Source organism: Saccopteryx leptura, chromosome 11 (genome assembly GCF_036850995.1).
Source record: "Saccopteryx leptura isolate mSacLep1 chromosome 11, mSacLep1_pri_phased_curated, whole genome shotgun sequence".
Lineage (NCBI taxonomy): Eukaryota > Metazoa > Chordata > Mammalia > Chiroptera > Emballonuridae > Saccopteryx > Saccopteryx leptura.
Genome location: NC_089513.1, coordinates 26,481,931 through 26,506,652, shown reverse-complemented (window position 1 = coordinate 26,506,652; position 24,722 = coordinate 26,481,931). Strand labels below are relative to the sequence as shown.

The window sequence follows — 24,722 nt, the reverse complement described above, 5'->3', positions numbered from 1 at the left end:
CTATGGCCCCCACCTCAGGTGCTGGAGTGGCTCCGGTTACAACTGAGCAACACCCTAGGTGGGCTGAGCATCGCCTCCTGGTGGGCATGCCGGGTGGATCCCGATCTGGCACTTACAGGAGTCTGTCTGCCCCTTCCCCCCCCCACCCAGCTTCTCACTTCAGAAAAATACAAAAAAAAATTGTTGAATCAAGGCCATTATATCTTGGGGGTTACTGTTCTGCCTTAGACATTGCACAATTCCTTAGAAGAAAAGAGTATTGCAGGGAAAAACTTCATTGCATCATTGACGGTAGAAAAAATGGAAATATAGATAACGTTTAACATTTGTTTTTCTTGAATGAAATACTGTCTAATCAAAAACACTGTCTGAGTCATGATTTGTCCCCTTTTCATTAGTTACCATAATTGTCACTATTCATAAGCCCTCTTTTAACAGTTGAATGTGAAATGATGATTAATTATCTGAAACATTTACCAAGTAATTGGAATATCTATACTCATCTGTACTTAATGTACATGTATCTTATTGTTCTTTGCTACTCAGAAACTATTATTGAAAAATACTGAATCAGCCCTGGCCGGTTGGCTCAGTGGTAGAGCATTGGCTTGGCGTGCAGAAGTCCTGGGTTCTATTCCCGGCCAGGGCGCACAGGAGAAGCGCCCATCTGCTTCTCCACCCCTCCCCCTCTCCTTCCTCTCTGTCTCTCTCTTCCCCTCCTGTAGCCGAGGCTCCACTGGAGCAAAGATGGCCCAGGCGCTGGGGATGGCTCCTTGGCCTCTGCCCCAGGCGCTGGAGTGGCTCTGGTCACAACAGAGCGACGCCCCGGAGGGGCAGAGCATCGCCCCCTGGTGGGCGTGCTGGGTGGATCCTGGTCGGGCGCATGTGGGAGTCTGTCTGACTGTCTCTCCCCATTTCCGGCTTCAGAAAAATACAGAAAAAAAAAAAAATTTAAATTAAAAAAAAAAAAAAGAAAAGTACTGAATCATTACTATACTTTTAACTATAAGAACTAATTCTAACCAAGTATTTCATAAGGTGTAACTAAACTAGTAAGTATTGGAGCAGTGGAAGTGTAGGTAGAGGGAGCATTTTTAATTCCAAAACTATAGGTTCCATTATATCAATAAATAGTTGTTTACCACCTCTTTGTTCTATGTCTTATGGTAGGGCACCAGGGAAGATAGAAATTCACATAAGAATAAAGACATTTTGCCTGACTAGGCGGTGGCGCAGTGAATAGAGGGTCGGCCTGGGATGCACAGAACCCAGATTCGAGACCCCGAGGTCACCAGCTTGAGTGCAGGCTCATCTGGTTTGAGCAAAAGCTCACCAGCTTGGACCCAAGGTCACTGGCTCAAGCAAGGGGTTACTCGGTCTGCTGAAGGCCCGCGGTCAAGGCACATATGAGAAAGCAATCAATGAACAACTAATGTGTCGCAATGCGCAACGAAAAACTGATGATTGATGCTTCTCATCTCTCTCCATTCCTGTCCGTTTATCCCCGTCTCTCTCTCTCTCTGTCCCTGTGGAGCGGGGGGGGGGGGGGGGGGGGGGGGGGGGGAAGGGGAAGAATAAAGACATTTTGCAGAAAAGAGTAACATGTCAGATTGTATAAAAAACATTAAAGGGAAAGGGAAACTTACTCCGAAATAGTGTGTGGGAAGAATTTTTTAATTTGGGAATTTTGTGGGGTTTTCAAAAGTTAGGGTTAGATCATAGGGAGCAGAAGGAGAGAGTGAAATAGAAGGGAAATAAGTAGAGATATGAAAAGTGGAATAATTACAATACTGAGATGGCTCATATTTAATTATTAGATAGACAAAATGGAAATTAAAAAACTCTACTATTAAATACTATAATATTCAATAGTATCTGTTCTCTTTAATACAAGAACTACAAATGTCTTGAGCTACAATTTTAGAAATAAGTTCTTGTCATTTAATGCAGCTAACAAAGAAATTTAATTGATTCCTCTTATCCCCTTCGTCTTCCAAGTCAGGGACATAGGAGATAATTACAACCAACATTCAGTTTGTTTTCTATACACTTTACTTCTTGGCTGCTTGAGGTAATAATAAAGCCATACTTGAATTTCTTAATTAAACTTTTATGTAGTGCATTTTAAAAATCCTTACAAGTTTCATCTACAGGTATTAACTTAAAAAGAGACATTCCCTTTGCTATGTAAGAGGATACGTTTTCTTGAAACATTGAGAGCTTCTTTTCAAAATACATGACTCTGTGCACTTGCAAAGCATAATAATGGTTTCATTGTTAGATGCTGAATCTTTTATGCCTTATAATTAAGCAGTAATCCTGTTCTTTGAAAGTTTTCTTATAAGAAGAATAGAAATAGACTTCATTTGTGAGCAGCAATGCATAGCTGACATTGGAATTCCAATACTGCCTGTACTGAAAGGAAGAAAAATGGGGCTGGGCTTCCTGTTAAAAGCATGGAGCCTACTACATAAACTGTGTATGATGCCTGATACCGTTGGATGCTAGGATGTTGTGCTTCATTAGGGTGGCAGTTTTAAATCAAAAGTTGGTCAGATAGGTTATCTGCTCAAGTGCTGAGTATCACTAAGAATTATATTCAGCCTGACTAGGTGGTGGCGCAGTGGATGGAGTGTCAGACTGGGACGCAGAGGACCTAGGATCAAAGCCCCAAGGTCGCCAGCTCGAGCATGGGCTTACCAGTTTGAGCACAGGGTTGCTGGCTTGAGCGTGGAATCATAGACATGACCCCGTGGTTGCTGGCTTAAGCCTAAGGTCGATGGCTTGAAGTCCAAGGTCGCAGGCTTGAGCAAGGAATCACTCGCTCAGCTGTAGTCCCTTAGTTAAGGCACATGTGAGAAAGCAATCAATGAACAACTAAGGAGCCGCAATGAAGAATTGATGCTTCTCATCTCTTTCCCTTCCTGCCTGTCTGTCCCTATCTCTGTCTGTCTCTCTGTCTCTGTCACAAAAGAAAAAGAGAGAGAGAGAGATTAGAAGATGGTGCTTTCCCAGTGAGTACTACAATTACTTAATCTTATTCTAAAACTAGTTTTTCATTTTTTTTGGAATCATGGACTTGACTTGGGAATTTGGTGAACTCTGGATTTCCCCCCAGATTGAATTCATTGTGTTTAGAGACCTCTGGAGCCTGTTTTGGGATTTTAAACGGTGTTTTGCAATAATGAGTAATACACAGAACTGTTTTAAATAGAAGTAAACCTCCTGTGTGGACATACTAAGTGAACTTCCTATGTGGACATACTGCATTTTATAATCTTAAGTATGTACAACATAAAGCCTGATATTAACTTCTTGTATATCTACCCTTGCATCATAAGTACAAAATAAAAACAGACATGAATTAAGTCATGTTACAAACTTGCAGAATTTAATCTAACGGCATGAATGTTACAGACAGTAGTAAGGTAACATTCAGATGATCCAGATTTGGCCTCTGTTATTTTAATTATGTACCTCCATGGAAATGAAGACAGGAAAATTTTAAAACACAACTCTTTATTATAAGAACTTTCAAGTTTCTAGAAGAAAATTACATCAACGTTTTTGAAGTGTTGTGTAAACTGTCAATGTGAAATTGAGATGTTATTGGATAAATAAATGCAAAATAGCCATGTTCAGTGTTCCTGTATGCTAGATATGATCCTAGATATCAGGACTATGAAAAAAACAAAACAAGATTTTTGATTATAAGATGTAATGGTTCTTTAACAGTTTCATGTGCAGAAGAAAGTGAGCAAATAATTTCATACACTTGGCTAAGGTGTTTTAAAAGAACTAGGTCTACTTTATATCTTCTTGTACATCACAGGATGCTTTGTGAATTCTATTGTGACTCGTTCTCTAAAGTGAACGAACACATTCTTACACGTCTGGTCTGTGAGGGCGGGCGACCCTTCCCGGGTTTGTCTTCATGGGCAGTGCAGCTGTGTCCAGCTGTGGGCAGGCATGAAGAGTGTGCTTGGGTTCTTAGTCTGCAGCTAAGGAGTGACATGAATTAGTTGGAAGTGGTTCAGATGAAATTAACAATATCATGTGAAATGTAAGAGATTGTTTGGTGGGGATGGTGGAGATTGTGACAAGTTAAAGGAAGGCTTCATCTTTAGGAATTCTTAAATGGTTTTTTGCTGTATAAAAGGTAGTTTGCTTAAACTTAAGCATGACAAATTTGCTACAAGATATTTATTTATGCTAATACATTCGAAAAAGTTGTTCAGGCTTTACTAACTTTGATTGTGGAGATCTCAAAGTGGGATTTAAATTTTTAATGGTACTGTGGGATGATTATAAGCATACGTTCATCTGAATGAGTGTGAATTGAAATGAACTAAAATATGTTCTCAAGGCTACTCCCAGCCTGGGGTGAGAAGGTCAACAACCTAATGGACTTCATCATGAACTAATATTCTCTATGAAGAGACACTGCTTTTCCAATGGTATATATATGTCCCCTTCCCAATTCCATAAGAGAATTATGGAAACAAATGAGTTTCTTATCAACATCTAGGCAAACTCTTCCACATAGACTTTGGGTATATCCTGGGTCGGGATCCAAAGCCGCTTCCTCCCCCGATGAAGCTGAATAAAGAAATGGTGGAAGGCATGGGGGGCACGCAGAGCGAGCAGTACCAGGAGTTCCGCAAGCAGTGCTACACGGCCTTCCTCCACCTCCGAAGGTGAGTGCTCTGCCTGACATCGAGAAGGTGGGTCAGCTTGTGTCACAGAGCCAGGGAAGGAGAGTTGTTTGAATGTACACAGTCATTAGCATCACTCTCTTTTAGAATGACACAGGCAGTACTGTTTCTTAATGTACATCTGATGTCTCTTTTGACATACAGTCTGATTTTAAAGGAAAAAGAATTTCTTGCTTTCCACTCATTATCTGATTACTAAATCCCACCGAACGGGAAGCTGGCATTATATAAGCCAGGGAGGCAAACACAGAGGCTTCAAAATCAATGCGTTGAAATCTTTTTTTTTTTTTTTTTTTAGTCTATTCTGTGTTTTGACAGTGCTGGCTTAGGGAAGAGGCTGGGACACTTCCCATTGCCCAGGTCTCCCAGAGACCAGCCTGGAAGGACTAATCGCCACGTGGTGGGGTCATGCTCCTTCTCCTCTAGCCGACTTTCTGCTTCCGTATCAGTGAAGTGTTCAGCTGACTGAGGGTTATATTAATACAGTTATTTTTATTGTTGGCACTTTTATCAGCTTTAGTTTTGTTTGCTCTTCAGAAGTTTGTTAAATGAATAAGAATATATGTTACATTACGATTTTGTCTGTCTTTAACACCTCATCAGTCATTCTGCTTTGGAAAAAATGTTGATTTTTCTCTATCCCTTTTTTTCCTCCAGTGCCAGCATCTCTCTGCTTACTTAAGACTGAACATCATATATCACTAGGAAAAAAAAAATAAAAGCTTCATTTGTTAAATTCAGGACATGGCTCTGATGATTAGTTAAAAATGACAGGATTATTTGACTCTTAACTCTGTTTTCCACCTAACTAAGCAAAGTGAATATTCTTAGACCAGCTGATAATCCTAGCTCAGGAGACATACTGTATACTCTTCCACATAAAAATATGACTGTAGCCTGACCAGGTGGTGGCGCAGTAGATAGAGCGTCAGACTGGGATGCCGAGGACCCAGGTTCGAGACCCTGAGGTCACCAGCTTGAGCACCGATTCATCTGGTTTGAGCAAAAGCTCACCAGCTTGGACCCAAGGTCACTGGCTCGAGCAAGGGGGTTACTCGGTCTGCTGAAGGCCCACGGTCAAGGCACATATGAGAAAGCAATCAATGAACAACTAATGTGTCGCAATATGCAACGAAAAACTAATGATTGATGCTTCTCATCTCTCTGTTCTGTCTGTCTGTACCTGTCTATCCCTCTCTCTGACTCTCTGTCTCTATAAAGAAATATATATATATAAAAAATATATATATATAACTGTAGACAGTTGCCTATTAATGTGACTCTATCTTGTCTGTTTTGTAAATGCATTTACATGTATTGTATAGTGGTTAGAACATAACACTCAGTGTATAGTTATTGAATGAGAACCTTCAGTATTTGTAAGAAAGCCCCCAGAATTTCTGCTTCCTATCTGGCATGAGGCTATGTTCCCAGGTAATGTTGATGCTGCTGGTGGCAGGAAATGGCTGTTCTATATTAGTCAGTTTTAATCTTTATATTGACTCAGTAGGCCTTCCTTGTTAACTTATTTTCTCTCACACATCACCAGCTCTAACATACACTTTACAGACATGCATTTGACAATTCTCCTGAGTCCAGCTAAAAACGTTCATTGCCTGAAACCAAAGCTTTTACCCACATCATCTCCAGAGTCAAACCTGAATCTCCTTTTATCACTGGGGTGCTGAGGGGCCACTACGTGCATCACTGTTCAAGGACAGAGTGTTCTGTGGGTCGTGTGTACTTACGGACCCCTTTCCTCTCAGGACTCCACCTCTGGAAATGAACATTTGAAGTAGTAACTTTCTTTCTCTTAGTTTGGAGTAAGATGAAAAGTGTGAGGATTGGTGAGGATAAATCTTTAGTTCTTGTCCAAGTCCGCATAATCCAAAAATGAAATATCTTGCCCATTTTTAATATAGTGGAATACTAGTTATCTTCTTCCTTATTTAATTTTTTAATTGATTTTAGAGAGAGAGGAACGGGGGCGGGGGGAGAGAGCGAGCAAGAAACAGAAACATCAATTTGTCGTTTCACTTTTTTATGCATTCATTAGCTGGTCCTTATATGTGCCCTGCCCGGGATCAGCCCGCAACCTTGGCCTATCTAACCGCCTGAACTACCCGGCCAGGGGGCCTTTCTCCTTCAGTCAGTTGCTTATGCTCAGACCAGTCACTTGCAGTTTCAGAAATGGTGTTTAGTATCTCTGTAGGATACTCATGAATGATTAGTGGGAAGGCAGGATTTCCCTTTCATTCATTTACCCATCACACTGAGGTAGTCTTAAAGAGGTAGACTTTTGTCATCATTTAGCAAAGACAGATCTTCATTGCTTAGTAAAATGCTAATTGGGTATAACGTAGATTCTCCTTAGACCCCATCAGAAAGAATATACTCTCTAAAAAACTGAAAAAGTCAGTAGATGGTTACTCCAAAAGTTTGTTCCATGGGAATAATAGTAATTGTTTTAAAGACTGAGACCACCACTATTTCTAAGAGTGTGCTTAATATGAGGAGAACTGCAGAATGACAAGGCATTGCTATTTCTTTTCTTTCCCATTCTCCCTTAGGTATTCCAATCTGATACTGAACTTGTTTTCCTTGATGGTGGATGCAAACATTCCAGATATTGCTCTTGAACCAGATAAAACTGTGAAAAAGGTAAATTTTATTCATCCTTGGACATTTCAGCCTACTTTTCATATATAAAAGATGTTAGGGTTTTAACAGCCCATTTCACCTTGTCCCAGCCCCTAGATTCTTAAGTACAGTGGTCCCTTGTCTATCGCGGGGGTTAGGTTCCAGAACCCCCCACAATAGGCGAAAATCTACGAAGTAGCAACCTTATATTTATTGTATTATTTATATATATTTTAAGGCTTTATAAACCTTTCCCACATGCTTATCAACCTTTCCCTCACTGTTATTAACCTTTACCACACTTATTTTGCTTATTTTACCGCAAAAATAATTAAAATAATAAACATATAAAAATACCTATAGACCACAAATCCCATGATACAGAATTAGATATATACAATTTAAAAATCTGCGATACAGTGAGACCGTGAAAAGTGAACTGCAATATGGCGAGGGACGACTTGTAATACAAATTAAGAAAGAGACCTTGTGTATAATTTTTTTTCATACCCTGGAATACAACAGCCTCTCAAGTCCTCTGCAGTCAGCTCTGTCCCCTTCCCTGTTCATAGCCACCGTCACATGACTGGGTCACTGTATTTAGACAGAAGCTTTCTACCACAGGCCTTATGCTTTGTTTTGAAACATTTAGCTCTTTACTATTCCTAATAGAATACCTGGTTCCTGGGGCTCCCAGGCTAAGCATGCTAAGGATCAGAAATAAAATATTCTAACCACATAGAGGAGAAAACAGCCTTTTTTTAATGTATCCTGCCCATCCATATCCATGGTTACAGGAATTTCTTACTGTATTAGTAAAGTAGAGACCTGCTTTTCACTCAGCCTGCAGAAAGAACAAAGGAGAGCCGTCACGTAAGTGAACGGTTATTCAGAACTTCTTATGTTGAGTTTCAGTGAGAGACAGGAGGAAGGGCAATGGATTTGAAGATTTTTGTCCAAATCAGTTTCTGGCTCTGGATTCATTGAGAGGGAGGGGAGTGATGTAAAGCAATTTATTTACCCAGACATAGCAGAAGGTGATCTAAAATATCAATATGTTTATCAATATTGAACTTCAAAGAAAGACTGTATAGTTTTTTAACTAGTAGAAATACAAAACTACTAAAGGGCAATAGTGTTGTCACATAGAATTTCTCTGGGGTTGAAAATAGTAATTGGAACCAAAGCCCTAAGTTCTGACATAACTGATCCTGTTCATTATTAGAAAGATTCCCTTCTGGACTGAACAGTGTTTTAGTCCATTCAGGATATGATAACAAAATACAGGTGGCTTATAATCAACATAACTTTACCGCTTACAGTTCTGCAGGCTGGAAATTTGAGATCAGGGTGGCCAGCATGATCAAGTGAGGGACATTTTGAGGTCTTGTTGTAGCTTCACATGATGGAGTGCTCTAGGGCACTCTGCTGTCCCACTCAACAGGGATTCGCCCTTCTGACCTAAGCACCTCCCAAAGGCTTTACTTCCCAATACCATCACACTGGGCATCATATTTCAGCATGGATTTGTGGGAAGCACAGATATTTAGACCATTGCAAACATGAATGAGGTTAATCCTTTTTACCTAATTTTGTAAGTTTTTAGAAAACAATGAGATTTTAACGTAAATATTTTATTGTTTAGCCATTTAAGAAAATTATGTTTTTATTAGGATTTCAATTATTATTTTATCCAAGAAGCACCTTTATAACCCCTTGTAGAAATAGACTACTTACTACACTAGTTTTTGCCATGGCTAATTTTTGTCATTTTATTTATATTTTTATTGACTGCAGTTCATCATCAAGAAATATACTGCTCACAAAAATTAGGGGTATTTTAAAATGAATATGAAGTGATAAAATATCCCCTAATAAAAATATCCTCACAAAAATTAGAGGATATTTTATCACTTCATATTCATTTTAAAATATCTCCTAATTTTTGTGAGTAGTATGTAATTGGTTGATGAAAATTTCCTTAGCAATAATTGATGGCTGCCCCAGAATTCAAATGTTTTCTTTCTTTTATTCTTCTTTTTTCTTTTGCATTGCTATACTTAGTGTCTATTTTGCTGTTTATTTTAAACTCATTTATCTCTATCATATATTCACTTTTCCCTGGCTTCACTTGTGTTCAGAAAACATTCATGAAAGTTCTAACAATATTTGTCAAACTGAGTCCTCCAATTTCTCCTGCCAATTAAGTTATGTTGTTCTTGTTTTTATTAGATCCTTTGTTCCATCCAGTTTCTATTTTAGGAAATTATGATCTTACTAAGGACAGTGCCCTTTTGTTACCAGCTGTCTTTATTGCCCTATTTTTCAACAACATATGCAGCAAATCATTTTATAAAAAAAACAACAACACGTTCATTAGTCATATTTCTTCTGACTAGTACTCCCAAGTTGTTTATTCTAGTTTCAATGAAGTGGAACCTGAAAAAAGTTACTTCACCGGATTTTTGCCCAAAAGGGTATTTCAGAAAAGGTTTATTTGTTTTCTGTTGCTTTATCAAGAATATGATATAATCAATGTCATCATAAACTTGTCAATAAACTCATAATAATACTGGGAAGTTATGCTGGAAAGGCAAAAATTTGTTTCATATTGGTTGGCTTTTTAAAGAAATAGAAGTAGATTTTTATACTTTGAAATAACAATTGAAGTCTTACAACTTGGATAATGTTAGCACTGGCCTCGTGAGTGGAAGTCAGTGGAAGAAACAGAGCATACTGTTGAGGCTGAAGTCTTCAGAGAAGTACAGATTACTAAAATTATTTGAGTAATCCTAACAAAGTACAAAAATATTTTTCTGTTTTCATAACTTATTTTAATATATCAAATTTATTCAATTTTTGGAAACTGATTACATATATAGGGAATGTATATATTTGTTAATCAGTTTGTTTGTTTATTAGAAAACACAATTGCCCAAAAATGTGAGATGGTGGGTCACAATTTAAAACCTATAATCATCACAAACATCAGTGAGTAATCAGTAGTTGATTAGTGTGCCACTTGTTGCTTGAGGCTCTGAGAAGTAAGCAGTCTAATACAAATAATACACATTGCCTGGCCAGGTGGTAGGTAGCACAGTGGATACAGCATTGGCCTGGGACGAAGAGGACCCAGGTTCGAAACCCTGAGGTTGCCAGCTTGAGTGCGGAGGTCGCTGGCTTGAGCCCAAAGGTCACTGGCTTGAAGCCCAAGGTCACTGGCTTGATCAAGGGGTCACTGGCTTGTCTGTAGTCCCCAGTCAAGGCACATATAAGCAAGTCATCAGTAAGCAACTAAAGTGTTGCAAAGAAGAATTGATGTTTCTCTTCTCTTCTCCTTTCCTGTCTGTCTGTCCCTCTCTGTCTCTCTTGCTAAAAAAAATAATCCATACTGATAAAAGTGAGGTTTTATAGTGCTAGTATAACTAAAGTGTAGTGGATAGACTAATCTCCATCAATGAGCAAACTGATTATAATAGTTTTTTTCTCAATAACTATTTTATCTGAATCATTTAAATCATAGAAGACACAAATGCTCATGTATCAAACACCCATTAAAAACCAACCATATTTAACAAATGTTAACACTTTGCCCTTTAAATCCTCTTTTATTAATGAGTCAAAATACTATAGTTAGGGTCGAATTGCTCTCACCTGCATTCCTGTATCCCAAAGATAATCCTTCTCCTGCAACATGAGTATTTCCTCTCTTATTTTTTATAACTTTGTTCATTCACTCAACAGAGGTTATTGAGATGTTACTATGTGCCAAGCACTGTCTCAGTATCTGAGTTACAGTAATAATAAAAAAAAATTCCTGCCTTTATGGAACCTACCTTCTAGTAAGGGAAATAGATCAGAAACATGATAAAGTAGGTAAAATATATAGGATATTAATACCCATTAGTGTTATAGAGAAAAGAAAAATAGAGAGAGGGACATAAAATGTTGGGCTGGTAGTGGTGGTGTAATTATAGGTTTGATGGTTACTGAGAAAGTGTGTGTCAGCCCTTTTTGAAATTAAAAGAAGATATTTCATAAACCTGTGGAATGGAAATAAGACTTCTTAGGCAACTTCTAGAGAATATACTAGTGAGTGAAGAAAAGTTAATATATTTGAGGTAAAAAAAAGAACATGCATTTCCCAGCAACCATCTATTAGGGGGAGTGTGTTGGAAGAAGATAATTGCCTATCTTTAAGATATTTTAAACCTTTCTCAATGCTTTTTTCACTCCTGTGCTCCTTTAAATCCATAGTAAAAAAGAAACCTAAAAACTGTGGTAACAAGTTTATTCAAAGTATTTTAACAACATAATACTGTTTTGATCAAGAATTCAATGGATGTATTTCTTCTCTAAACTGATCTTTTTTTTTTTTTTTTTTACTAAACCTTAAAGCAAACAAGTTATATATATTACAGGCAGCTAGAAATTATCTGACGACCTATTTCAAATAATCTGTCAAATCAAATTAACTTGCTACCTGTGATGAATAAACATACAAGCTGTAATATGCATTATAGAATTTGGGCAATGTAAGTTTTTTCTTTCTTTATTAATAATCATGCGCCTTCTTACAGAGAATTTTTTACAGCATTATATTTTAGCAGTAGTTGGATTAGGGTTGATTTCATCATTTTTCTTTTTATAATTACTCTTTAAGTTCTTTTTTATCAAGTAAGTTTTTTTTATCCTGATGCAGTTCAAGTAATCCATTGAACACAGCAAGAAAATCATATTTAGATTAAAACTCTTCCTTTCACCTTATGAATGAAAACTGTGCCATTGTTTCAATTACTTTTATGATTAAATTATTGGGAAATGAGAACAAGGAAAAACATTTTTCCTAATTCTAACAATTTGAGTAAGAAGAATTTAAAATGAAATCTTTTTATTATTTTAAGGAAAGTTACTATTATATCAGAGATGCTAAACACTAATTTTAAGCAAAAGCCTTCTTTTTATGTTAATGAATGTTAACTTGGTCTTGTAATGGAGTATTTTGAACTTTCAAAGGGAAAGGTTAAATATTAGGTATAAATGAAATCACTGCCCATTATAAAAGATAGTATAATTTAATCTAGAAATGTGTTGTGGGGTTTTTTGTTTGGGGAATAGGTCCCCATACACCATAATGGGGTGGGTGCAAAAAAAGTATACATCAAAATGCTAATAAAGACAAAATTTAATACTATTAACTGGAGTGTTGGAAGGGGCGTATGGGTGGGTCTGTGTGGATACACATGCACAGAGCTTATGTGATTCCAGTATGGTTTAAGAACTTTAGGCCAAACCTGTGGGTTTTATTTTAATTGAAATTCATGTTTCATAAATTGTTCCTTCGAAATAAAAGGTTTCAGTTTTGCTTGACAGCCCCTTTGGTGTGCAAAGCAAATCAAGGCCAGGGGATCCTTGCTTAGCTGTTAGCTCCCCTAGCCTCCCCCGAGTTTGGTCTGACCACTGACCAGAATAAGAGATCACAGGCAGAGTGAGGTTACTTATCCTTCTGCATATTTAGAGAATTTCTAATTATGGTTCTCAAAAGAACCATCAGGCGCACGGAATTATCTGTCCCTGCCAGAGTGTGGCATGTTAAAAGGAGAGCATCAGTCATCCCCACGTGGATCAAAAGAGCAGATGTAATAGACAAGGATCTGGTTTCTCAAGGGTAGCTATTTTCAGATCAGATTGTTAAATCCTCAGGACAGATCAGAGAAATATAGTTTTAAATTAGTCTTCAAATATAAGAAAATCCATTACTCATGTATTATTTCTATTTGATAATCATTATATGTTTAATTTACTTTGTAAGTTAAAGTGTACTCAACTTTCAGTAGAAAAGTGAGATACTGAATTTCCAGTTGTTGTTTTTTTAGTATATCCAAATTGAGATTCACAAAATTAGTTTGAAGAAAAAAATTGATATGACTGACCTCCATTTTGAAACCGGAGAAGTCAGAGGATTTGATTCTGTCTTTTGTAGCATTTGATTAGACATCAGCAACTGGTAATTCATTCATATACACAGTAAACTTTAGGAACATGACTTTTATTGCCTAAGGTAGGCACCACAACTGTCCATTGATTACAATGGATGCCTCTGATGAGAAATCTTTATGGTTTCCTTTAGAAGCTATGCTATCAAGGACATATGTTTAGTAAGTCATTTTTCAGAAGATTGTAATGTCAAGCTACAATAAAAAGTGCTATATCCATTTCACAATGAATAACAAAAAAAGTAAAGGAGATTGTTAATAAATATCACAGCTTAAAACTTAGTAGTTCTAGGTTTAAAATGAAAGAAGATAAAGTACAGCCTTGCGTTAAAAGAATAACTTAAATCTATAGGGCTTATTTGCAACCAAGGATAGAGAGATATATAAAGTGCATATAGCATAAGCAGTAAACTTCCACACTCAAATGAACACTATTCAGAACTCCTTATAAGTTACGAATTATTTCTTTGGCATAGAAATAGCTCATACTACATTGTATTGTCTATATCAGTTTAATTCTGTCTCTTCAAAATATGTCTGTTTTCCTTAGTTCAAAAGACTAATGCCCTGGCCGGTTGGCTCAGTGGTAGAGCATCAGCCTGGCATGCAGGAGTCCCGGGTTTGATTCCCGGCCAGGGCACACAGGAGAAGCGCCCATCTCCACCCTTCCCCCTCTCCTTCCTCTCTGTCTCTCTCTTCCCCTCCCGCAGCCAAGGCTCCATTGGAGTAAAGTTGGCCTGGGCGCTGAGGATGGCTCTGTGGCCTCTGCCTCAGGCGCTAGAATGGCTCTGGTTGCAACAGAGCGACGCCCCAGATGGGCAGAGCATCGCCCCCTGGTGGGTGTGCCGGGTGGATCCCAGTCAGGCGCATGCGGGAGTCTGACTGCCTCCCATTTCCAGCTTCAGAAAAATACAAAAAAAAAAAAAAAAAGAGGAAAAAAAAAAAGACTAATGGACTATGCCCCTGTAGGTTCAGGATAAATTCCGCCTAGACCTGTCCGATGAGGAGGCCGTGCACTACATGCAGAGTCTGATCGATGAAAGCGTCCACGCTCTGTTTGCCGCGGTGGTAGAACAGATCCACAAGTTTGCCCAGGTAGGTTCCCCGAGGGCGGTGTGCTGGTCTCAGCTGCATCAGGTACTGGTCCAGAGTCCTCAGAGACTCACCTTTCACGCCAACTGGCATCTTCTCTGTGTTTCTGTTGTTTCGATCAGGTCTTTTTGACATCTCCCCAGCCAGCTGACGGGAACATGTTGCATGCACAATTAAGTCTAAAACTTGCCACTTAAATCTTCTTGGTGGACTGTGAAATTGCGTAGTAAATTGTGTTGTGTCAGCATCGGTGTCTTTGTCCTTGGTAGTCAGTGGTGATTCTAAGCCCTTCTTGAGAATGATCTTGGGTTTAGTAGAGGTCTTGGCAAGTGAGACTTCAACACCTGTTAAGGTTTGGTGAATGGTGAAGTTCTAGGAAAGGATTTCAAAGCTGAGAAAAGCAATGCATAACAAACATTGAAATGGTCTATCCACAGACTTATTGGTGGCAAAATCTTTCATAAAATGTCTGACTGAGGGCTGCCTTTTTACACTAACTGATGGTTTAAAACAAGTTTAATTATGAATTTCATAATGATGATTGGTTAGTGAACAGAAATATCAGGCTTCTTTCCTTTCCCACACCTTCACATGCCTCTTTTTGTGAACTCCTTCCAGCTTCTTAACAGAGTTAATAATAATTAACTAATTATTAGTTGTACTAATTTCCCAAGATCTGCTTGGTCTTCTCCCTCACTCAGTATCCACAGTATCCAGTATGTCATCAAGCCTTTTGGGGTCTTTAATCATTTTTAACTTATTCTTTCCTGTCATTTTCTGACATTTAACACTTTAAGCTGCAGAAGTTCCTCAGTTAATCCTGGTTCTGCTAAAGATTTTTCAACTTTATGATTGTGCGAAAGTGATAGATGTTCAGTAGAAACTTTACTTTGAATTGTGAATTTTGATCTTTTCCTAGCTAGTGGTAGTCTAACCATAGAGTATTTTATCCCCGGCCTCTGGTCGGCTGCAGGGCCCCTGGCTTTCCCACAAGGCTGAGAAAGCAGAAGCAGAGGGCCTCTTGAAACAAATCACAAGGCCAGGCCAGATTCCCAGGAAGAAGACAGATTCGGCCTTTTGATGAGAGGAGGGGGTACATGTGTGAGAGCAGAGGAATTAGGTGTGTCGTCTTTGAAGACTTAACTGCCACTCATGGAATGTGCTCCAGCTTAAGGTCTGAGCTTTCAAATTCTGTGAAATGAACTAGTGGTCTGGTTTTGAAATTCTGTTGGCAATTTGCATAAGTTGTGTGTTTTGCTTTGTTAGCTGGATCTAAGACTAGAAGAGCTATTTTGTTAATTCTCTGTATTAAAAATAGAGAGGAAGAGCCTTATAAAAAAAGGACCATGGCCCTGGCTGGTTGGCTCAGCGGTGGAGCATCGGCCTGGCGTGCGGGGGACCCGGGTTCGATTCCCTGCCAGGGCGCATAGGAGAAGCGCCCATTTGCTTCTCAATCCCCCTCCCTCCTTCCTCTCTGTCTCTCTCTTCCCCTCCCGCAGCCAGAGCTCCATTGGAGCGGGGATGGCCCGGGCGCTGGGGATGACTCCTTGGCCTCTGCCCCAGGCGCTGGAGTGGCTCTGGTTGCAGCAGAGCGACACCCCGGAGGGGCAGAGCATCGCCCCCTGGTGGGCAGAGCGTCGCCCCTGGTGGGCGTGCTGGGTGGATCCCGGTAGGGCGCATGCGAGAGTCTGTCTGACTGTCTCTCCCCGTTTCCAGCTTCAGAACGGAAAAAAAAAAAAAAAAAAAAAAAAGGACCATATTATAATTTGGGGAGGTAGTAATAAAAGGACCTTGGTTTACCAGTATCTCTGGACCTCAGTTTCCACATCTATAAAGTGATTGATAATTGAGGTAAAAGATAACAAATTTAATGTCGAGATGTACAGAAGTTAATTGCTTTCCATATATAATACTAATATTGACTACCACACAGACTAAATAAAAGAAATCCCCTCAGTCCCCAATAATTACATTATGAGGTTGTTCAGAACTAAGAGTTATTGCCACTTACCTTTTAGGTTCATAGAGAAAATAAGAATATGGGTGATAAGTCAGTAATAGAGATGGCATACTCTTAAGTTAGACATGGGAAAGATCATTTTATAACCGTTAACTTATAGATGATTACATTTCTTGGAATGAAGCAGTAAGTCTATTTCTGAGACTCCTGCTTTCCAGTGCTTCAGTAAAATATCTAACATAATTCCCTATATCTTATCTAAGATACATATAGGAATTCTGAATAGTTATTTTAAATTACTTCAGCCTCAGTTAAAAATTCTTTTGGAGGCCCTGGCCGGTTGGCTCAGTGGTAGAGCGTTGGTCTGGCGTGCGGAAGTCTCGGGTTCGAATCCTGGCCAGGGCACACAGGAGAAGCGCCCATCTGCTTCTTCACCTCTCCCCCTCTCCTTCCTCTCTGTCTCTCTCTTCCCCTCCCGCAGCCAAGGCTCCATTGGAGCAAAGTTGGCCTGGGCGCTGAGGATGGCTCCATGGCCTCTGCCTTAGGCGCTAAAGTGGCTCTGGTTGCAACAAAGCGACGCCCGAGATGGGCAGAACATCGCCTCCTGGTGGTCATGCCGGGTGGATCCTGGTTGGGCACATGCGGGAGTCTGTCTGCCTGCCTCCCCGTTTCCAGTTTCAGAAAAATAAAAAAATAAAAAAAACCAAAAAAAAAAATTTTTTTTTGATTAGGATATAGCCTTGATTACAAAATAGTGTAGAAAAGCAAAGCAATAACCGCATGAATATGAGTTAAGAGTAAATACCCAAATGATTTCAGCAACATAAGGGCCACCATCATCATTCTAACACTAGTCAAAGTAGTAAAAGGGAGGTTTTAATGCAGCATGGATATTTATGGAGATAAAAATCTTTTAGATTTCTAGCTCTCCATTTTATAGTATTGAATAATATCTGAAACAATAGCCTCTATTTAGTTTAACGTTATACTTCATGTAGTACTTCCCATTTTTTAATATATAATTCTTACTAAACAATTTAAGTGAGTTTTAACATTATTCCCTTTTATAGATGAAAAGCCTAACCTATCTAAAAAATTGTTTCCTAGCTTATCAAATTCAAGTCTTTTTACCAGATTCCCAAATTCTTTTTCCTAAGAAATGAACTTAAAATGCTCATGTTATTTTTTAGGTTTCCTTCAATATGCCACCTGTGCCCATATAATTGTGCACATGAAACAGTGTCACAGTAAGAGTAACCCAAGGGTGTTAAATTTCATTAGAACTTGATCAGGCTTTGAAGGCAACAAGGGATACTGAATAAAGTTGTAGCTTTGCATAAGTCTGATCAAATTATAAAATTATAGAAATACCTGGTTCTTAACTAATCTCCGAAGTTTACTTTCTTTTTGAAACTCATATTTCTACGTTTTCTAAGTATTGATACTAATAAATCGCATGCACAAATTCTGATAACCAACATTTTTGTAACTTATAGTATTTATTTTAAGTATGTATATTCCTAATTGATTTATGCTGATTTTAGTGCCTTCCTGTTAATCACTATGAATTATAAAACTCGGTTTTTTAAAAATGCAGGTAAACTAAGACAAATATTAACAAAAGTTATAGTTGTTTCAGCATAAAAGAACAAATATTCTAAAAGACTTAGAAATTGCCTGATCCAGCTATTACTTGAAATGCTGAGATTTATTTTATTTTCTTCCATCAGACCAGTCCCTAGGAAGGGTAGAGATTAAATACCGCAATACCTGCCGCCCAGCAACAGCCTATTAGTGGTACAAATAACACCGTTATTTGGGTCATGGTCTTTGAAATTACATCATCACACTCTTCTGCTGAAATAAACTTTAATGGGCTTTCTAGTCTCTCCTGCACAGAAAGGCAGCGATTACTTAGTTTGGGTCACTAACAGCTCTAAAACCCGGACTCTCACAGCACAGCTCATTTCTTCCCGATTTCTTGGTTTGCCTGTCTGTGTCTCTCTGCACTGATTGATGGTAGAATTCTGGAGAATGGGGTGTGGTTTCCTTTAGTCTTAATACATACTGAATCTCAACCCAGTGAATCTTCATGGACTAACTGCGGTTAGAGATGTAATTTTCACACACTGAGCATAAAAAAATAACAGATTGGGTTCAGAAAGTTTACCGAAGTTCCAGTGCAAGATACTAAGAACACTTCTGTCCATTTGGCAAGAATATTTGCTTAGCCTCTGTGTATCCAAAGAGGAAAAGCACAGGTCAGGATGGGGGCATATAAAGTGTAGTAACCTCTTATGTTTCTTTAACTGAGAGAATTTATATATAAAAGAATGAAAGAAGGAAAATGGTGTAGCTACTCTGCCATTTCCCCTGCAGAGCACATGTCCCGTAATGCAGTGGTCCCCAACCTTTTTTGGGCCACGGACCAGTTTAATGTCAGAAAATATTTTCACAGACCGGCCTTTAGGGTGGGACAGATAAATGTATCATGTGACTGAGACAGGCGTCAACAGTGAGTCTTAGATGGATGTAACAGAGGGAATCTGGTCATTTTTTAAAAATAAAACATCGTTCAGACTTAAATATAAATAAAACGGAAATAATGTAAGTTATTTATTCTTTCTCTGCGGACCAGTACCAAATGGCCCACAGACCGGTCCCGGTCCTCAGCCCGAGGGTTGGGGACCACTGCTGTAATGCATGTGAAAGGAGCATCCTGTCAGAACTGTCTCTGGCCTGACCTGTGGTGGCGCAGTGGATAAAGCATCGACCTGGAAATGCTGAGGTCGCCGGTTCGAAACCCTGGGCTTGCCTGGTCAAGGCACATATGGGAGTTGATGCTTCCTGCTCCTCCCCCTTCTCTCTCCCCTTTCTAAAATGAATAAATAAAAAAAAAAAAAAAATTGTACCTAGTTCTCCTATAAAAAAAAAAAAAAAAAAAAAAGAACTGTCTCAGATCTCCAGTGCCCCCATGACACGACCTCTCACCAGGCTGATGGGATCCCAGTACTCGGGTTCTCATTGTCTTTGTACAGCGTGCCCTCTGCATGCAAGCCGCCTGCCCCACCTTCTGCTCAAAGAAACAGGGTTTGTTTGTGTCTTTGTTTTCAGTTTGTGGGGGTTTACATCAGGACTGCACTAGGGGAGAAAGCTATCTGTTTTCAACTTTATGAGAGATGACTGTCTCTAATGCGTTGCCATCCGAAGAGCTTTTCTTGAATACGTTTGATCATTTATACTCCTGCTTCACCTTTATGTGATCAAAGCCCAGAGTAGGATGCTTCCACTGTAACTGCACTACTCTCTGATCTGCTAAAAAGCCTCATATGTCAAGTGCTTTCTCTGTATCACCTCTCTTAAATTGTCACACCTGTGAAATAAGTGTGTCACCAAGCCTGTGTACAGATGAGAAAACTAAGGCTTAGAAGCGTTAAATAATTTGCTCAAGATCTCAAGGTCAATAGATGACAAAGTTCAGATTCAAATTCAAAATCCGGATTGTAGAAATAGACAGTAGCTTCTAAATTATGTGTTCCTAAGTCTATATCAAAGCTTTATTAGACATGAATAAATTTTATTGTGAGTAGCTAGTTTTTAAAGAATGTACTTGTAAATTTTAAAAATGATCTTTTGACTTCCCTTACTCTTTTCATCTGATTATCAAAAGAAGAAATCATCAGTGCAAGTAGTCAAGAGAGTATGATGTAAAAAGGGGCACTGAAAATAGCTAATCTGAGAAAAATATGATAAATATGGGATATCATTTATTTTGCATGTTGGCTAAAAACCAGTGTTAAGTTGTATTGGCCCCTGTGCTGTCCTCTTGCTCCACAGTCAGCACAGCTGCAGGGCTGCCCCTTAAAGCCCAGGACTTTTAAAAAACAGAACTCATGTGCTTGCTACAATACTGATGTTTTAAGCTCTTAAGATCAGTTAATAATTGTAATAGCAACAGTCAGCATACTCCATAATTTTGGCTAAAATGTCCTGCCATTTATTTTTTCTATTTTTTTTTCTTTTTTTGAGAGAAGAGGAAGAGATGAGAACCATCAGCACGTAGTTGCGGCACCTTAGTTCATTGACTGCTTCTCATGTGTCTTGACTAGGGGTTTCTAGCTGAGCCAGTGACCCCTTGTTCAAGCCTTGGGCTCAAGCCAGTGACCGACCATGTTGATGATCCCACATTCAAGCCAGCGACCCGTGCTCAAGCTGTGACCTTGGGGTTTTGAACCTGGGTCCTCAGAGTCACAGATTGACTCTGTCCACTGCGGCACCACCGGTCAGGCTGCAGTTTATTTTTCATCTGTATAAATTTAATTTCCTTATCGTCTCTAAGGAAGGTTTTCAAGCACTTAAATGTAATCCGTGGTAAGATTTGCCTATTTGCTTCAATACCTGCTTTTAATAAGATTAATTGTTATATTGTTGTTTTCCTGCCCCTCTGTGTTATAGCACACCCTTTTATATAAATTCTTCAGTTGTACAGGTAGGTGAATATTTGGTACTGGCTCTGCTACACAGGTATTACTGATATTTTTTTATAGACACAGACACTTTGAAGTATTGAGGAAATAATGGGAGAGCCATCTGTTCAGTAGCAGCTTTCTCTCACACAGACATGCGTAATTGTGTCCAGGATTTTTAGACTTCTGAACATGTCAGTGAGAACCCTTCACAAGTTGGTTTTAACCTGCAGTTTCAACTTGTATCTTCTTCCACCCACAATCAGAAGGAAGCTTCTTTGTATTTCTGATGACCCGCCCACGTGACAAGTCCTCATACTCAGTAACCCTCACTGCCCCTCCCACCAAGCAGTCGCCTGTGCTCCTTGCCTAGGCTGAGTTCCCCCCATTTGCCCAATTATGACTGTTTCTGTTCATAAACAGTCTGTCTTTGAGGTCTCATCGAACACAACTGTTCCTGCCACATATAGTACCACTTAGCTGTGTATGTATCATATTATGTATGTGCCAAAGACTATTTAAGTTTATTTTTCTTTTCTCTGATAATGCTTTTAAGAAAACATTTACACAGTGTCTTAAATTGTAAATTACATTTCTTTTATTAGCATTAAATGTCTTATGATATTCTTTTTAGAATTGCCACTTTAAATTGTGTCAGGTTAGCTTGACCAGGCGGTGGCACAGTGGATAGAGCGTCAGACTGGGATGCGGAGGGCCCAGGTTCAAGACCTAGAGGTTGCCAGTATGAGCGCGGGCTCATCTGGCTTGAGCAAAAAGTTCGCCAGCTTCGACCCAAGGTCGCTGTCTCGAGCAGGGGGTTACTCGGTCTGCTGAAGGCCCGCGGTCAAGGCACATATGAGAAAGCAGTCAATGAACAACTGAGGTGTCGCAACGAAAAACTGATGATTGATGCTTCTCATCTCTCTCCGTTCCTGTCTGTCTGTCCCTTTCTATCCCTCTCTCTGACTCTCTGTCCCTGTAAAAAAAAAAAAAAAAAAATTGTGTCAAGTTAAAATCAGCACCTTGCCCAGTTTTACACATACATCTGCACACACACAAACACTTCTGGTAGTGCGTTATTTCCATCGTATTTTCCCTCCCAGTAATAAGGAGGTGAGGTTCACAGAAACAGAGATGACGCCAGCATGTGTGCTGTTGAACCAGAAGCACAGGTGTGGCTGGCTCAGTGTATGTTCACCCAAACAAAAGGATCAGCGTTGTCCTTACAGAGAGAGTGGGTGACTGAGAGCTGATTACTTTTGCATTAGAGTCCTGTGACTCTCACTGAATGCTAAATTTGCGAGATGATGATAATGAAGAGAGGGCAGTGCCACGTTTGCTTTAAACCTTAAATGCTCTAACTGTGAGGATGCCTGTTACAAGCTAGGTGCTATAAATGGTTATTTATTTCTGCTTGATTTTTTAATATCGAACACTGCCAATGTGTTGGCCCAAATAACTGCTGACTGGGCCTGTCTTATTCTTTCAGGACTACTTTCTTTTATTTTCTTCCAGACATTTTCTGATATGAATTCGCTGTAGAAGTGGTCTATGGGGTTACCTGTAGGTTTTCTAGCCTCTGTAAAAATGTTACACCAAGAACTAGCCACACTTCTCAAAATATTATCCATCACTGCAGAATTTAGTGGGATTTTTGCCTTTCAAGTGCTAGATTTGCCTGCCGTGTAATAATAATTGGGTCATCTTGAGCTTACAGTCAGCAAACATTCCTTCTCTAAAATATTTTCTCATATAAATTGATTTTTAAGGTAAGTCTCAGGAATCTTGTACATTGTGGCTAATTGGAATCCTCTTTGTGACATTTAATAAAGTAATATTTTTCACTTTATAGAAAATGCTTTTGAAAAGAATCGGAATTAGCTCAGTTTTTTGTCCTCTAAAAGAACTATGTATTCATTGCCTATCGTTTATCTTTCTTTGTGAACAGTGAAGCTAATTATTTTCTGTTGATCTATTGTTAATTCCTGTAGTACTGGAGAAAATGAAACGGGGTTTGGTCCATCGAGAGGCTTGACTCCGTAAGGAAACGACCTTAGAAGCAACCTGTGCATAATGAAGACTTCAGGGTAACAAGCAAGAAAGAACATTTCATCTTCAAGATACCATATATCCCAAGTGTGCCACGGTGTCTGAATTCCTTGGTTGTCATTGCTTAAATATGGTTTTGAAGGGTTTTGTTTTGAAATACTGTATTTATTTTCAAATATACACATTGTTAGTAACCTGTGACGTGAACATCATATTCTAGAATCATGTACATATAGCAGTTTGGGAGGAATTTCATGTGGAATTAGTAAAACATTGTAGTCTTTCAGTTTGAAATGTCCTTTTTCCCCTCATCTCTTTACATCAAGAAAGCAGTTATATGAATTTGGATTGTCTTAGTTTATAATTTTTTTTTGTTTGTTTTTTTAGGAAGAGAGAGGGACAGATAGGGACAGACAAACAGGAAGGGAGAGAGATGAGAAGCATCAACTCATAGTTGTGGTACTGTTAATTGTTTATTGCTTGCTTTCTCACATGTACCTTGATTGGGGGACTCCAGCCAAGCAAGTGACCTTGGGCTCAAACAAGCAACCTTGGGCTCAAGTTAGTGACCTTGGGGTCATGTCTGTGATCCCACGCTCAAGCTGGCAACCTTGGGTTTTTGAATCTGGGTCCTCAGCATCCCAGGTCGACACTCTATGCCCTGCATTACCTCCTGGTCAGGCTGTAAGTTTTGTTTTGTTTTGTCTATTCCTCCCTTCGTTCCCCATTCCCAGTATTTGTTTGGTTTTGCCTAATATAAAATACTTAAAGATTAACATATTATCGGTAAACTTGTACAGTTCATTTTTAAAACTTGATTTTCTTTTATAAATATTGGGGGGGATGTTTTCTTTTTTGGAAAACTGTAGTTCATAGTTTTTCTGGGTTGTAAATACATAAAACAGGATATGAAAATGTAGCCATTTCTGGATAACTGGCCAAAACCGTAGTTCAGTAACAGCTTTTAGTATTGAGCTTAAGATATTGTTACATATATGTATAAGCATATATTGTCTTTATGCAATAAATTTTTTGGATTCAAACTTAGTTTTTATATGCCTTTTGAAATAGCTCCCCTAGACTTGTTAATGGAAGGTATCCTCTCCGGTTTAACCAGCTCATTTTTTCTCTTTTAAGACCAGAAGTCTCACTAATCTCTCTAGCTTTTTTGCCTTGTGCAACTTTGGGGAAAGGGAATATACATAAGTGAGAGAGCAACACAAAGTAATCTTTGCAGATTAATATATTGTGGAGTCATGTGACTTTGCTTTGGAAGGAAAAGAATGTCTCATTCTCTCGGTGCTAAATACATAGCAAATATCAAATGACAGAAAAGACTAAGAAGGTTAACTTCAGGTACTGTTTCAGAGAATGCCATTAATTATAATGTTTACTTGTCACCAAATTCTTATCTGTGAGTTTGTCTCTTTCAAGTAGGGTTACCAGCTGGAGAGGAAGCATATAATTAGGAGGCGTCCTAGAGCGTAAGGAACGTGATTTCTGTCAAACACACATGCAGACTAGAAAAATGGTGAAGAAGAAAAGACCTTTGCGGCCCTGGCTGATTGGCTCAGTGGTAGAGCGTTGGCCTGGCGTGCAGGAGTGCCAGGGTTGATTCCCGGCCAGGGCACACAGCAGAAGCGCCCATCTGCTTCTCTACCCCTCCCCCTCTCCTTCCTCTCTGTCTCTCCCTTCCCCTCCCACAGCCAAGGCTCCATTGGAGCAAAGTTGGCCCGGGCGCTGAGGATGGCTCTGTGGCCTCTACCTCAGGTGCTAGAATGGCTCTGGTTGCAACAGAGCAACG

At 39.1% G+C, this 24,722-nt stretch overlaps 1 protein-coding gene across 1 annotated transcript in view; it reads left to right on the top strand.

Moving 5' to 3' along the window:
- PIK3C3 (phosphatidylinositol 3-kinase catalytic subunit type 3) overlaps positions 1-24,217 on the top strand; it is a 122,120-nt gene extending 97,903 nt beyond the window's left edge. The window contains exons 22-25 of the mRNA XM_066352887.1: positions 4,529-4,697; positions 7,286-7,376; positions 14,321-14,446; positions 22,861-24,217. Coding sequence (XP_066208984.1) covers positions 4,529-4,697; positions 7,286-7,376; positions 14,321-14,446; positions 22,861-22,875 — 401 coding nt within the window. The 3' untranslated portion in view covers positions 22,876-24,217. The remainder of the gene's footprint in view (positions 1-4,528; positions 4,698-7,285; positions 7,377-14,320; positions 14,447-22,860) is intronic.
- Positions 24,218-24,722: the final 505 nt, after the last annotated feature.